Source organism: Loxodonta africana, chromosome 15 (genome assembly GCF_030014295.1).
Source record: "Loxodonta africana isolate mLoxAfr1 chromosome 15, mLoxAfr1.hap2, whole genome shotgun sequence".
Taxonomy (NCBI): domain Eukaryota; kingdom Metazoa; phylum Chordata; class Mammalia; order Proboscidea; family Elephantidae; genus Loxodonta; species Loxodonta africana.
The window spans coordinates 79,614,858-79,629,613 of NC_087356.1; the positions used below are offsets into that span (position 1 = coordinate 79,614,858).

At 45.9% G+C, this 14,756-nt stretch overlaps 1 protein-coding gene across 1 annotated transcript in view; it reads left to right on the forward strand.

The window, feature by feature from the left end:
* Nucleotides 1-14,756, forward strand: part of DSCAML1 (DS cell adhesion molecule like 1) — a 418,105-nt gene that overhangs the window by 13,495 nt on the left and 389,854 nt on the right. Inside the window, exons 2-3 of the mRNA XM_064269007.1 lie at nt 4,538-4,855; nt 14,063-14,209. Coding sequence (XP_064125077.1) covers nt 4,538-4,855; nt 14,063-14,209 — 465 coding nt within the window. The remainder of the gene's footprint in view (nt 1-4,537; nt 4,856-14,062; nt 14,210-14,756) is intronic.

Genomic DNA, 14,756 nt, shown 5'->3' on the forward strand with positions numbered 1-14,756 from the left:
GCAAAATGCTATTGTTTTACACCTGAGGGTTATGTTTCATAATGGCAATGCACCGTCAGAGCCGTAAGCAGAAATGAATGGCTCGTCTAATCCTCCCCAGCTCCCCCAGACCCAGAAGACAGCGGCTTGCATCCCGGGGTGGGAGAAATATGAGGCTACTTGCCTTTTGCTATAAATCTGTTGTTTCATCAGCCCTGACAGGTGGCTGGACAATCCCAGTCAGTTCATCCATTACCTTTACCTATTTGTAGTTGTAGAGAGACTTGCGCCTTTGTCTTGGCAAGATTTCAGCCCAGAAATGCAGGGAGGCTGCCGTCATTGTTGTCAATGGTCCTAGTGGAGCAAAGGGAGGCGCAGGAAGGGGCTGTCCCGAGAGGCAGGGCTGGGTGGGTTTTCGGCCATGAGAGGAGACCAGCAATGTGTGTTTGAGTTGAGGCTGGGATGGAGGAGAGAGTGGTGGAGGGGTACCCAGACTGGAAAAGTGGATTCTGTGGGTTCTTTTGACTCGTCTTCAGTGTGATTCATGCAGTAGGGCAGACTGGCCCCAGCCAGACTCTGAACAAAGGCAAAGTTGAGTTCCAATCCCAGCTCCCTCACTTACATACTGTGTATCTTTAGGTAGGTTAGTTAACTTCTCAGTCTTAATTTCCTTATCTGTAAAGTGGAAATAATAGTAATAACACCCTCCCCCCAGGGAGTTTAGATGAGATGATATCTAGAATGCGCCTAGCTGTCGTTAACAGTTAACAGTGTTCACTATTATTCCCTTTACTCCATCACGCTTGTCCTTAAATACTTTCTTTCCTGTGTCAGGCAACTTCTGAATTCCTCCCCTTCAGGACTTTTCCCAGCTTCTTAAGTCCATTTGTCAGGGACAATGTGGTAGAGTCTTACCAACCCTTGATGGATTTTGGCTCCTGAAATCCGTGAAGCTGCCACAGTGAAGGTATCTGATTACCTAGGTTGTCTCAGGAAGAACCTCATAGTAATGTCCCTGGTCCCATAGCCTAAGCATTGTCTGAAATGTCCAGAGTTCACCAGGGGCCGCTTGCAGGGGAGCCTGTGTGTGTGTATGTGTGTGGATGTGTGTATGTGTGTGTGTATTAATCCTGGTCTTCACCAGCTGAAAATGGAAGTTGGCCACCGGGTTGTGTTTGAGGAAGGTAAAAGCCTACTCTTTGTTATTGTGGTCGTTAGGCTGAGCCATAACTTACATGCTGGCTAAGAGCAAACTCTGGGGTCAGACCTAAGGTCCACACTTGTGTGGCCTTGGATAAGTTGCTTGGATCCCTCAGTGCCTCATTTTCCTGATTTGTAGACTGGAGAAATTAATAGCACCTTTTTTTTTACCTCATAGAGTTGTTGTCAGGATTAAAAGAGGTTATATACATACAGGACTTGCAGCCTTGCCTGACACAGAGAAGATGCTTTCAAAACAGTGGGTAAGAGGGCGCAATCACCCCATTGAATGAGTCTCGGTAAGGAAGCCTCTCATAAAGTGGGCAGGAGGGTGGAAGCGGGCCCTGATGGGTGTGAGCCTAAGAGAAGCCTCTCTAAGCCTTGGTTTGATTCCTTGTTAAACAGTTTAATTCCGTCGTCTTGGGGGTAGTATAGTTGCTGCGAGTTGGGTGGGTTCTGGGGTCTTCAGGGTCCCTATGGGCCAGTTTCCGCTTCCAGAGACAGAGCAGATTTGCTCAGCCACCCACATGGAACCGTGACTGTCATGATGGAGGCAGCATGAGAAAGAGGAGAGGAGGGTGGGAAAGGTGATAGTGCTGCCCCCCCTCCAAGCGCATTTCAGCCTTGAAGGGTGCAGTGCCTGGTGGAGACAGCAAATGCATTTGCTGCTAAGAGGGCGCCCCTGATACCACAGCAAGGAGCCCACGAATGTGTTTCCAGCGTGGCTGCTAATGGCTTCGTCGAGGCTTTTTATGAGATGATGTGCATTGCTCTGGCCAATGAGGCTTAATGGCCTTCCTCCTCGAGCTGCCCGGTACAATCTCCCTGGAGGCTCGGCTCAGAGTTAAGCCAGGAATATTAATGCAGCCTGGAAGTGGGCCCTCTGTCTCCCCCTTCCCATAAAGTTGCGGAAATTGAGGTCAAGTTGGGTCCCCTGTACTGCTCTTTAAACAAGTAGCAGAGTGGCTTGTTTTTTCCTTGATCTTCCTGGTGGAGAGGGGGTGGCTTTGAGCTGGAGACCTGGGACCAGATCTTCTCTTCCTCTGGGTTTGCCTTCACTTGCTCCCAGGTGGCCCTTACTAAAGGGGCAGGTTGTGTAGTAGGGAGGTAGGGCCCCTTGATTCTAGCATTCAGAGGGCAGAAAATACTGAGGCCCTATGCTGGGATCAGAGCTCGTGGGTGGTGCAGTTAACATACTGAGTTGCTAACTGAATGGTTGGAGATTTGAGTCCACCCAGAGGCACCTTGGAAGAAAGGCTCGGTGATCTACTTGCAGAAAATCGACAATTGAAAACCCTATGGAACACAATTCTAGTCCAACACGCACAGGGTTGCCATGAGTCAAAATCAACTCAATGGCAACTGGGGGTGAGAGGAGCCCATAGGCTACCCTCCCTGTCAGGTAGTGCTGCCGTTGTCAGGTAGCTGCAACTTCGAGAATGTTCTCTCATGTGATTGAGTGTTGGCAACGTGTCAGGGATGGAAGGAGCCTTTGCAGTCTTGTGCATCCACCCCCCACTTTGCAAGTGAATAATAGACACTCCGAGAGGGGAAGGGAGTTATGTAGTCAGTCAGTGTGGGTGCTGGGTTTAGAAGCTGGGTCTCCTGACCCCTGTGCTTGGATCCTAGCCACCCACCATGCCCATTGCTCCTCATCCAGCCCTCTGAGGGCAACTTCATTTTCCAAATAGACCTCTAGAGGGTAAAGAGAGCCTTCAAGTTCTCCTGTGCTCTTCTATCTTCCAGGTGAGCATTCCCAGTGCAGCTATTCCTCTTAGAATGTGGCTTTGAGACTTTCCCCCTTTCATCTATGGTAATAAGAGCACAGACTCCTCTTTAGTTGCTCCAGGCTCAAGTCTCAGTTCTCTGACTTATTTGCTGTGCAGTCCCGGACAAACCTCGTAACTCTTCTCAGCCTACTCCTCCCAGGGTTGTGCAGGTGAACCGAGGTAATGGGTGTAAACCTGCCTTCATGTTGTAGATGCTCAAATAAATACTTATGAGCTGAGCATTTCAGTGCTCTCCTAATATGTGGGTGGCTACAGTGGAGCATGACTTTGGACTCCTCAACATAGCAGAGTCCATGGCACTTGAGTTGACATGGGAGATGAGAAGCTTTAACTTTTGCCATCCCTGTGTGAGGCTGGAAGTTTCTATAGGGCAAGGATTGTCTCTTGTTCATCTTCGTATCTCCAATGCCCGGAATATGCCAGTGCTCAGTAAGTGCTTATGGTATGACTAGCGCTTGAATGTTGAATGGATGAGCGCTGAACTTTGCATGTCTCTGTGACCTATGGGGTGTCTTTTTATTTAAAATAATAATTTATTGTGTTTTCGGTGAAAGTTTACAGAGCAAGTTAGGTTCCCACTTAACAGTTACTACATGTTTTGTTCAGAGACATTGGTTACATTTTTCACATCCTCATTAATCCCCTTCTGGATGTTTTGCTTGCAGTAACCTGGTTTCCCTGTCCCCTTACCCTTTTATCTTTGCTTTAAGGTAATTGTTGATCATTTGGTCTCATATAGATGATGTTTTACAGGTACATAGTACTCACTAGTAATATTCTTTATTTTATGAGCCAATCTGTTATTTAACTAAAAGGTGCCCTCAGGGGGTAGTTTTGGCTCAAGGTTTATGGAGTATCTCAGGGCGATAGTCTCGGAGAGTCCTCAACTCTCAACTGGTTCGGTAAGTTTGGACTTCTTCTGAATTTGAGCTCTGTTCTACATTTTTCACCTCTTCTATCAGGATTCATCTATTACGACCCTGATCAAAACAGTTATTAGTGGTAGCTGGGCACCATCTATTTCTTCTGGTCTCAGGGAAGATGAGGCTGTGGTTCATGCAGACTGTTAGTCCTGTAGACTGGTTTCTTCTCTGAGTCTTTGGTTTCCGTCTTTCTCTTTTGCTCCTCTGAAATGAGAGTGATAGTTGTATCTTAGATGACCAGCCTCAGGCCGTTAAGACACCAGATGCTACGCACCAAAATAGAATGTAGAACACAAACTTTGTGAACTATATTATGCCAGTTGACTGAGTTGTCCCATGAGACTATGGTCCTAAGGCTTCAAACCCAGAAATCCAATCCCTTGAGGTATTTGGTTTTGTCTAAGAAGTGTTGGTAACTGTGCCCCCTATGTGCTTTATTATGTATATGAACATACACGCATGAACACACATATATATGCATACACACATGACTACATGTATATCGTGGACACTTTTACATACGTGTACACATACATGCATACGTATGTACATATGCAACCGCACATATACTTTTTAGTTATTGTTGCCGTTGTTGGCAACCTCTGGGATGTCTTACTGGAGCCTTTCTTTTTACCTCCCCTGCAGCCCGCCCTGAAGATGTTGGCACCAGCCTCTACTTTGTAAATGACTCCTTGCAGCAGGTGACCTTTTCCAGCTCTGTGGGGGTGGTGGTGCCCTGCCCGGCCACAGGCTCCCCCAGCGTGGCTCTTCGATGGTACCTGGCCACAGGGGACGACATCTACGACGTGCCGCACATCCGGCACGTCCACGCCAACGGAACGCTGCAGCTCTACCCCTTTTCCCCCTCCGCCTTCAATAGCTTTATCCACGACAACGACTACTTCTGCACCGCGGAGAATGCCGCCGGCAAGATCCGGAGCCCCAACATCCGTGTCAAAGCAGGTAAGGGCGAGACACCTGCTCCCCAACTGGAGCGCTTGGCTGGAAGGGCTGGAATGGGTCCGGGGTTGGATGTTTTGGTCATTCTGAGGCTAGCTGTGTGCTGTGCTTCGGGAGTCTTGGAAGAAATCATTCACTCAGGGGCAATTTTTTATCCTTCAATCTTAGCTCTAGCACTTTCTGTGTGTACTTAGGCAGAGAATGTACGTTTTTAAGCCTCAGTTTTCTCATCTCAAAGCTCATACTAGTACCTATCTTGTATGTTACTACATGTGTTGGTTAAATGAGATGTTGTTGTTGTTAGGTGCGGTTGAGTCGGTTCAGACTCATAGCGACCCTATGCACAACAGAACAAAACACTGCCCGGTCCTCCACCATCCTTACAATCATTGTTATGCTTGAGCGCATTGTTGCAGCCACTGTGTCAATCCACCTCGTTGAGGGTCTTCCTCTTTTCCTCTGACCCTGTACTCTGCCAAGCATAATGTCCTTCTCCAGGGACTGATCCCTCCTGACAACATGTCCAAAGTATGTAAGACGCAGTCTCACCATCCTTGCCTCTAAGGAGCATTCTGGCCGCACTTCTTCCAAGACAGATTTGTTCGTTCTTTTGGCAGTCCGTGGTATACTCAATATTCTTCGCCAACACCACAATTCAAAGGCATCAACTCTTCTTCGGTCTTCCTTATTCACTGTGCAGCTTTCACATGCATATGATGTGATTGAAAATACCATGGCTTGGGTCAGGCGCACCTTAATCTTCAGGGTGACATCTTTGCTCTTCAACATTTTGAAGAGGTCCTTTGCGGCAGATTTGCCCAATGCAATGTCTTTTGATTTCTTGACTGCTGCTTCCAAGGCTGTTGATTGTCGATCCAAGTAAAATGAAATCCTTGACAACTTCAATCTTTTCTCTGTTTATCGTGATGTTGCTCATTGGTCCAGTTGTGAGGATTTTTGTTTTCTTTATGTTGAGGTGTAATCCATACTGAAGGCTGTGGTCTTTGATCTTCATTAGTAAGTGCTTCAAGTCCTCTTCACTTTCAGCAAGCAAGGTTGTGTCATCTGCATAACACAGGTTGTTAATGAGTGTTCCTCCAATCCTGATGCCCCATTCTTCTTCATATAGTCCAGCTTTTCGGATTATTTGCTCAGCATACAGATTGAATAGGTGCGGTGAAAGAATACAACCCTGATGCATACCTTTCCTGACTTTAAACCAATCAGTATCCCCTTGTTCTGTCCGAACTGCCTCTTGATCTATGTAAAGGTTCCTCATGAGCACAATTAAGTGTTCTGGAATTTCCATTCTTTGCAATGTTATCCATAATTTTTTATGATCCACACAGTCAAATGCCTTTGCATAGTCAATAAAACACAGGTAAACATCCTTCTGGTATTCTCTGCTTTCAGCCAGGATCCATCTGACATCAGCAATGATATCCCTGGTTCCATGGCCTCTTCTGAAAAAACCAGCCTGAATTTCTGGAAGTTCCCTGTTGATAGACTGCTGCAGCTGTTTATGAATGATCTTCAGCAAAATTTTGCTCGCGTGTGATATTAATGATATTGTTCTATAATTTCCACATTTGGTTGGATCACCTTTCTTGGGAATAGGCATAAATATGGAACTCTTCCAATCAGTTGGCCAGGAAGCTGTCTTCCATATTTCTTGGGATAGACGAGTGAGCACCTCCAGTGCCGCATCTGTTTGTTGAAACATCTCAACTGATATTCCATCAATTCCTGGAGCCTTGTTTTTCACCAATGCCTTCAGAGCAGCTTGGACTTCTTCCTTCAGTACCATCAGTTCCTGGTCATATGCCACCTCTTGAAATGGTTGAATACCGACTAATTCTTTTTGGTATAATGACTCTGTGTATTCCTTCCATCTTTTTGGATGCTTCCTGCATCGTTTAATATTTTCCCCATGGAATCCTTCACTATTGCAACCCAAGCCTTGAATTTTTTCTTCAGTACTTTCAGCTTGAGAAATGCCGAGCGTGTTCTTCCCTTTTGGTTTTCCATCTCCAGCTCTTTGCACGTCATTATAATACTTTACTGTGTATTCTCGAGACGCCCTTTGAAATCTTCTGTTCAGTTCTTTTACTTCGTCAATTCTTCCTTTTGCTTTAGCTGCTCGATGCTCAGGAGTAAGTTTCAGAGCCTCCTCTGACATCCATCTTGGTCTTTTCTTTCTTTCCTGTCTTTTCAGCGACCTTTTGCTTTCTTCACGGACAATGTCCTTGATGTCATTCCACAACTCGTCTGGTCTTCGGTCACTAGTGTTCAATGCGTCAAATCTATTCTTGAGATCATCTCTAAATTCGGGTGGGATATACTGATGGTCATATTTTGGCTCTCGTGGACTTGCTCTGATTTTCTTCAGTTTCAGCTTGAACTTGCATATGAGCAATTGATGATCTGTTCCACAGTGGGCCCCTGGCCTTGTTCTGACTGATGATATTGAGCTTTCCCTTCATCTCTTTCCACAGATGTTGTCAATTTGATTTCTGTGTGTTCCGCCTGGCGAGGTCCATGGGTATAAAAATTATGTTGGTGAAAGAAGGTATTTGCAATGAGGAAGTTGTTGGTCTTGCAAAATTCTATCATTCGATCTCCGTCATTGTTCCTATCACCAAGGCCATATTTTCCAACTACTGATCCTTATTCTTTGTTTCCAACTTTCGTATTCCAGTCGCCAGTAATTATCAATGCATCTTGATTGCATGTTCAATCAATTTCAGACTGCAGCAGCTGATAAAAATTTTCTATTTCTTCATCTTTGGCCCTAGTGGTTGGTGCATAAATTTGAATAATAGTCATATTAACTGGTCTTCCTTGTAGGCGTATGGATATTATCCTATCACTGACAGCATCGTACTTCAGGATAGATCTTGAAACATTCTTTTTGATGATGAACGCAACACCAGTCCTCTTCGAGTTGTCATTCCCAGCATAGTAGACTATATGATTGTCTGATTCAAAATGGCCAATACCAGTCCATTTCAGCTCACTAATGCCTAGGATATCGATGTTATGTCATTTTTGACGATTTCCAATTTTCCTAGGTTCATACTTCATACATTCCAGGTTCCGATTATTAATGGATGTTTGCTGCTGTTTCTTCTCGTTTTGAGTCCTGCCACATCAGCAAATGAAGGTCCTGAAAGCTTGACTCCATCCATGTCATTAAGGTCGACTCCACTTTGAGGAGGCAGCTCTTCCCCAGTCATCTTTTGAGTGCCTTCCAACCTGGGGGTCTCATCTTCCAGCACTATATCAGACAATGTTCTGCTGCTATTCATAAGGTTTTCACTGGCTAATGCTTTTCAGAAGTAGACTGCCGGGTCCTTCTTCCTAGTCTGTCTCAGTCTGGAAGCTCAGCTGAAACCTGTCGTCCATGGGTGACCCTGCTGGTATCTGAATACCAGTGGCATAGCTTCCAGCACCACAGCAACACACTAGCCCCCAGAGTACGACAAACTGACAGACACGTGGGGGTTAAATGAGATAAAAAATCTTTAAATTAAGTAAAATGCTCACTTCAGTGCCTGGTTTATGGAAAGCATTCAGTGAACTTCCTCTAAAAAACAGAACAAAACACCTTTTATTAAAATATAATAAAGAAGAGTGGACATGGCATAAGTGTTAGCTTGATGAATTTTCATGAGGTGCAACTAGTACTTAGATCAAGAGGTAAAACATCAGCCCCCAGAAGCCTCTCTGGTGCCCTTTCAGTCCCTACTCAAGGTGATCAGTCTCCCGACTTCTAACAATATAGATCTGTTTTGCCAATTTTTGTACTTCTTATAAATAGAATCAGGCAGTATGTCCTCTCTTGGGTCTTTTACCGTATGTTATGTTTGTGGGATTTATTCCTACCATTAGGCATGGTTTAGGAGCCCTGGTGGCATAGCGGTTAAGGCACTCAGCTGCTAACTGAAAGGTCTGCGGTTCGAACCCACCAGCTGCTCCACGGGAGACAGATGTGGCACCCTGCTTCCATAAAGATTACAGCCTAGGAAACCCTATAGGGCAGAATCGACATGGCGGCAATGGGTTGGGCATCGTTGCAGGTTGCTCATTCTCATCATGTGTAGTGTGCTATTGTGTGACTATAAAAACCAGTTGCCATCGAGTTGATTCTGACTCATGGCAACCTCATGCGTGTCAGAGTACAACTGTGCTCCATAGGGTTTTCAATGGCTCATTTTTTGGAAGTAGACCCCTGGGGCCTTTTTTCCGAGGCACTTTTGAGTGAACTCGAACCTACAACCTTGGGTTAGCAGCTGAACATGTTAATCGTTTGCACCACCAGGACTATGTATTGTATTTTATTTATCTAGTCCACTATTAATGGACATTGGAGTATGATGTATCTCATATGAACAGGCCTGGAAATAAAATTCAGGGTGGAAAACTTTCAGCACCGAAGGCTTTTGGGAGAGGCGATGGAGGAAGGAAATGAGGGCTGTCAGGTGATGTCTTTAAAGAAAATGGCCTCCTTTCTTTGGGTTAGGTCTGGAGGTGAGGGAAAGGCTTAGATCAGCTATTGTTAACTAGGATATCAGAGACTGGTGTGTCATAATCAGTTGTAAGGTGTGTCCCCAATAGTAACAAAGCACCAGCATTTTTGGATTAATTTTCTTAGAAAAGCTTTGTAAGTGTGAGAGGACAGGTGGTGTCCTGGCCAGCACGTTGCAAGGGCCCCAGGCCTTGGCTGCGCCATCTTTCTTGGAAACTGTATGGGACAGGGTGGAATGGGTCCAGGGGAGGCCTCCTGGCCACCATGCCTAATGGCAGACTCTACAAGATAAGCCGTGTGATGTCCTGGGTCCTCCTGCCTTACTTTCGGACTGGCTTTTCCGTGGACAAGGTTCTAAGTAGCTGGGGACAGGTGTGTGTAGGGGTGAGGTGGAGTGAGAGTTCCTGATTCAAGAGCTGGTGTGTCTTCACCCCACTGGTTTGTTTAGGGGTGGGGCATGAGCTCCTAGAACCCAGGGCCATGATCGGGGGTGTTCCCTGGGGCTCCCTGTGGGATCTCTTTTCAGGAATAAGCCCTTTGCACTCTCACCTAATAAGACAGCAGATGCTGGGCTGGGAGCCCTTAGGCCCGAGGTTTTGAGACTGGTTTTGGCCTCACAACCTGGGGGCCGGGGCCAAGGAAAGGCAAGTCATATCTCCTGTTACATGCCCATCACTGGTTAGGATGCAGTCTGCACAACAATCCTGTAAATTGAAGGGACTGAGATAAAGAAAAGTTAAGTCACTTGCCCAGAGAAGTGAGGCTGTAATGAAAAGCAACATCCGTTGGGTGCTTTCCATGGACCAGGCACTTTATATCCATTATTCCATTTTTTTTATCTTCCTAACACTGTGAAGATGTGCTATTATTATTGTAGTTATTATTATTGCCATTATTATTCCCCTTTTACAAATGAGGAAACTGAGGCTCTGAAAGGTGAACTAACCATAGTCCAGGATCACACAGCTGGTCAGTGGAGGAAGTAGAGCTGCTTGCTTGATGCTCATAGCCACTAGCCTCTAGGACTCCCTGGGACTGGATCATGGGTGATCTATGCCAGAACCCAAACCCTCTTCATGCCACCACCCTGCTTCCCTCCAGGGTCGGCTCTCCTCAGGTCCCCTCTGGGCTCTCCCCACATCTGGTGGCAGTGCTGTGTCCAAATCCACGAGAGGCGGGATTACAGCCCTCAGATGGCAATGCCTCTCTTCTCTCTCCTCTACCTCTGTTGCATCGCTTCTCCATCACAGCCACAACATGGAGAAGGGAAAAGAATAAAGGTCTGGGAGGGCTGGAAGAACTGGAAACACAAGCAGTTAAGAGGCTCTTGATGATGCCAGAGGGGCTGCAGGTGCACAGAGGTTTAGCAGGGGAGAGGCAAAGGGGGGCATTTGCCCCTGGGCACAAGTCCAAGGGGGCACTAGGCGAGCACTGCCCTCCCTCCTTCCCCTGTTGACAAGAGGGGGGGACACAAACTTAGAGATTGCCCCTGGGCACTCGTTATAATCGTTAAGCCTCTGCAGGTGTGCAACCAGAGGGGCTGCCAGGGCCCTAAGTGTCGCCCTGGCAACCATGGAGGGAGAGGAGGAAGGGGTGATGCCCAGGTGCCTGCTGAGGGACAAGGATGGGGGGCAGTGGGACTCCACATGTTCCAGCTCCGCTTTGTAGAGAAGGGGAGGAAGGGCAGGACAGGCCCCTGTGAGAGGTCAGGCAGAGACAGGGTCTCCTCGGTCCCATTCCCAAGGCTGGGTCTGCCCACCTATGGAACCAACACACAGAGCACTGCAGGTGACAGAGCCACATAAACCAGTGCTGGGACTCCAGCAGAAGGCCTCCACTGGACCCTGTAGGGTGTTGTGAAGGCTGGGGCAGGCTGGGCGCCAGTGGGGCCAGTAGGGGCTACAGGCAGCCTTAGGAGGAAGCAGCAAAGATGATTTGTTTTGGAGACTACTGGAGCCTGCGTGCTTGTCTCTGGGGTTCTGAATTTTCAGAGACAATCACAGTCTCAAATATTCTCTCCCATTATCCTTATAAACCACCAAGTCTTTCCTGAAAGTTCAGTACCTGAACTACATCTCACAGATGGCCTTTCACATTCAACTGAACGAACGCCTGCGTCTCAGTTTTTATCATTTAATTATGATTACCATGCCCCAAACTAATGCCAACGCAGGTCTAGGACTAATGTAGGAAATCAAGTTTGGTTTCCTTAGAAGAATTCTGGCATACTTTGTACCTACACATCCCCTTGCTGCCAGGCGCTCCTTTTGAACGTGATTACATTGTCAGACTTAGGTGCTACCCTCAAGGGACTTACAGTCTAATGTGTTGTTGTTAGGTGCCATCCAGTCAGTTCTGACTCATAGTACAGAACAAAACACAGCCCAGTCCTGTGCCATCCTCACAACTTTTACTGTGCTTGAGCCCACTATTGCAGCCACTGAGTCACTCCATCTTGTTGAAGGTCTTCCTTTCTTTTTTCTGACCTTCTGCTTCACCAAGCATAATGTCCTTCTCCAAGGATTGGTCCCTCCTGATAACATGGCCAAACTATGTGAGACGAAGTCTCGCCATCCTCGCTTCTAAGAAGCATTCTGGCTGTACTTCTTCCAAGACAGATTTGTTTGTTCTGACACTTCATGGTATATAGAATACTCTTCACCATATTGAAAACTATAATCCAAAGGCATCAATTCTTTTTTGGTCTTCCTTACTCATTGTCCAGTTTTCAGATGCATGTGAGGCAATAGAAAATACCATGGCTTGGGTCAGGAGCACCTTAGTCCTCAAAGTGACACCTTTGCTTTTTAACTCTTTGAAGATGTCTTTTGTAACAGATTTGCCCAATGCAATACACGGTTTGATTTCTTGACTGCTGCTTCCATGGGCATTGATTATGCATCTAAGTAAGATGAAATCCTTGACAACTTCAGTATTTTCTTCATTTATCATGTTGTTGCTTATCGGCCCAGTTGTGAAGATTTTTGTTTTCTTTAAGTTGAGGAGTAATCCATTTTGAAGGTTGCACTCTTTGATCTTCATCAGTAAGTGCTTCGAGTCTTCTTCACTTTCAGCAAGCAAGGTTGTGTCATCTGCATATCAAAGGTTGTTACCGAGTCTACCTCCAAGCCTGATGCCACGTTCTTCTTCATATAGCCCACCTTCTTGGATTATTTGCTCAGCATACAGGTTGAATAACTATGGCCAAAGGATACGACCCTGATGCACACCTTTCCTGATTTTAAACCACTCAATATCCCCTCGTTCTGTTCAAACGACTGCCTCTTGGTCTATGTACAGGTTCCACATGAGCATAATTAAGTGTTCTGGAATTCCTGTTCTTTGTTGTCCATAATTTGTTATGATCCACACAGTCGAATGCTTTTGCACAGTCGATAAAACACAGGTAAACATCTTTCTGGTATTCTCTGCTTTCAGTCAAGGTCCATCTGACATCAGCAGTGATATCCCTCATTCCACATTCTCTTTTGAATGCTGCTTGAATTTCTAGCAGTCCCCTGTCGATGCACTACTACAACTGCTTTTGAATGATCTTCAGCAAAATTTTACTTGTGTGTGATATTAGTGATATTTGTTCAATAATTTCTTCATTCTGTTGGATCACCTTTCTTTGGAATGGGCACAGATATGGGTCTCTTTCAGTCAGTTGGCCAGGTAGCTGCCTTCCAAATTTCTTGGTGTAGACAAGTGAGCACCTCCAATGCTGCATCCATTTATTGAAACATCTCAACTGGTATTCTGTCAATTCCCGGAACTTTGTTTTTGGCCAACACTTACAATGCAGCTTGGATTTCTTCCCTCTGTACTATGGGTTCTTGATCATATGCTACCTCCTGAAATGACTGAATATCAACTGATTTTTTTTTTTTTTTGGTACAATGACTCTGTATATTCCTTATGTTTTTTGATGCATCCTGCATTGTTCAATATTTTGCCCACAGAATCCTTCGATATTTTAACTTGAGGCTTGAATTTTTTTTTTTTTTTTTTCAGTTCTTTCAGCTTGAGAAATGCCTAGAGCATGCTTCCCTTTTGGTTTTCTAACTCCAGGTCTTTGCACATTTCATTATAATACTTCATCTTCTCAAGCCGTCCTTTGAAATCTTCTGTTCAGCTCTTTTACTTCATCATTTCTTCCTTTCACTTTAGCTGTGCTTCGTTCAAGAGCACTTTTCAAAGACTCTTCTGACATCTATTTTGATCTTTTCTTTCTTTCCAGTCTTTTTAATGACCTTTGTTTTCTTCATGTACAATGTCCTTGATGTCATCCCACAACTTGCCTGGTCTTCTGTCATTAGCATCCAATGTGTCAAATCTGTTCTTGAGATGGTCTCTAAATTCTGGTGTAATATAGTTCACGAGTACTCACAGATATTGGAAAGATGAACTTGGATTCATGGTCTTGGAGAGGGAGTTTGGATATTTCTGAGGAGGACCAGGTTGCCCAGTGGAGTAGGGAGGAGGTTGATAAAGGATGTGGCTCAGGTAGGAATGAGATCATGGCAGGAGTTTTGGGCCAGGTGAGCAGGACGTGTGAGGGGAAAGGTGATGGAGGGTGAGGCCTGGGGGTGCTGAGGTAGCTAAGCTGCCTCTCTTCCTTTCTTGCTCCCCCACATTCCAGAGCAACCCTGTGACACTTGCTGCCCCCATTCTCTGTTCAGTTTTCAGGGAACCCTACACCGTTCGGGTGGAGGATCAAAGGTCAGTGCGTGGAAACGTGGCCGTCTTCAAGTGCCTCATCCCCTCTTCAGTACAGGAATATGTTAGCGTTGTGTCCTGGGAAAAAGACACAGTCTCCATCATCCCAGGTAAGAGAGACATGAGGAGCCACCACAGACGGGGGTGTTTAGAGAATAAAGTAAAGGTGCTTGAGCTGGTCATTGAGCTATATAAGATCTTGAGGTTGATTCTGGTGAATGATTATTATTGGCCTGGTGACACTTCAGCAAAAAATCTCGACCTGGTGCATCTCTCTGTAGGGTGGGGAAGACCCACGTGTCAGTGTCCTGTGCTGGGTTTGTGAAGGTTCCATTGACATGGAGAGGGGGGCCTACTCCTCCAAAGGAGCAGGGCCATTGTCCTTCCTGACCACCAGGATTTGGCTTGACCTTGCCCTTCGGGACGGGAGACAAGGCTGGAAGCACTTGATCTGTGAAGGATGGTGAGGAGAGGAGGGCTTAGGAAGCCAGTTTGTGGCCTGTGTTCCTGATCAGTATGATCCAACATTGAATGACCAGAGCAGTGAACACTAGACTCTTGCAGGGCCAGGCTTGAAAAAGCATGCTGAATGGGACTGGTTTTCTTGGTTTTGTTTTTTTCCATGAACTGGCTAAAGATGTCATCAGAATTCTAGCC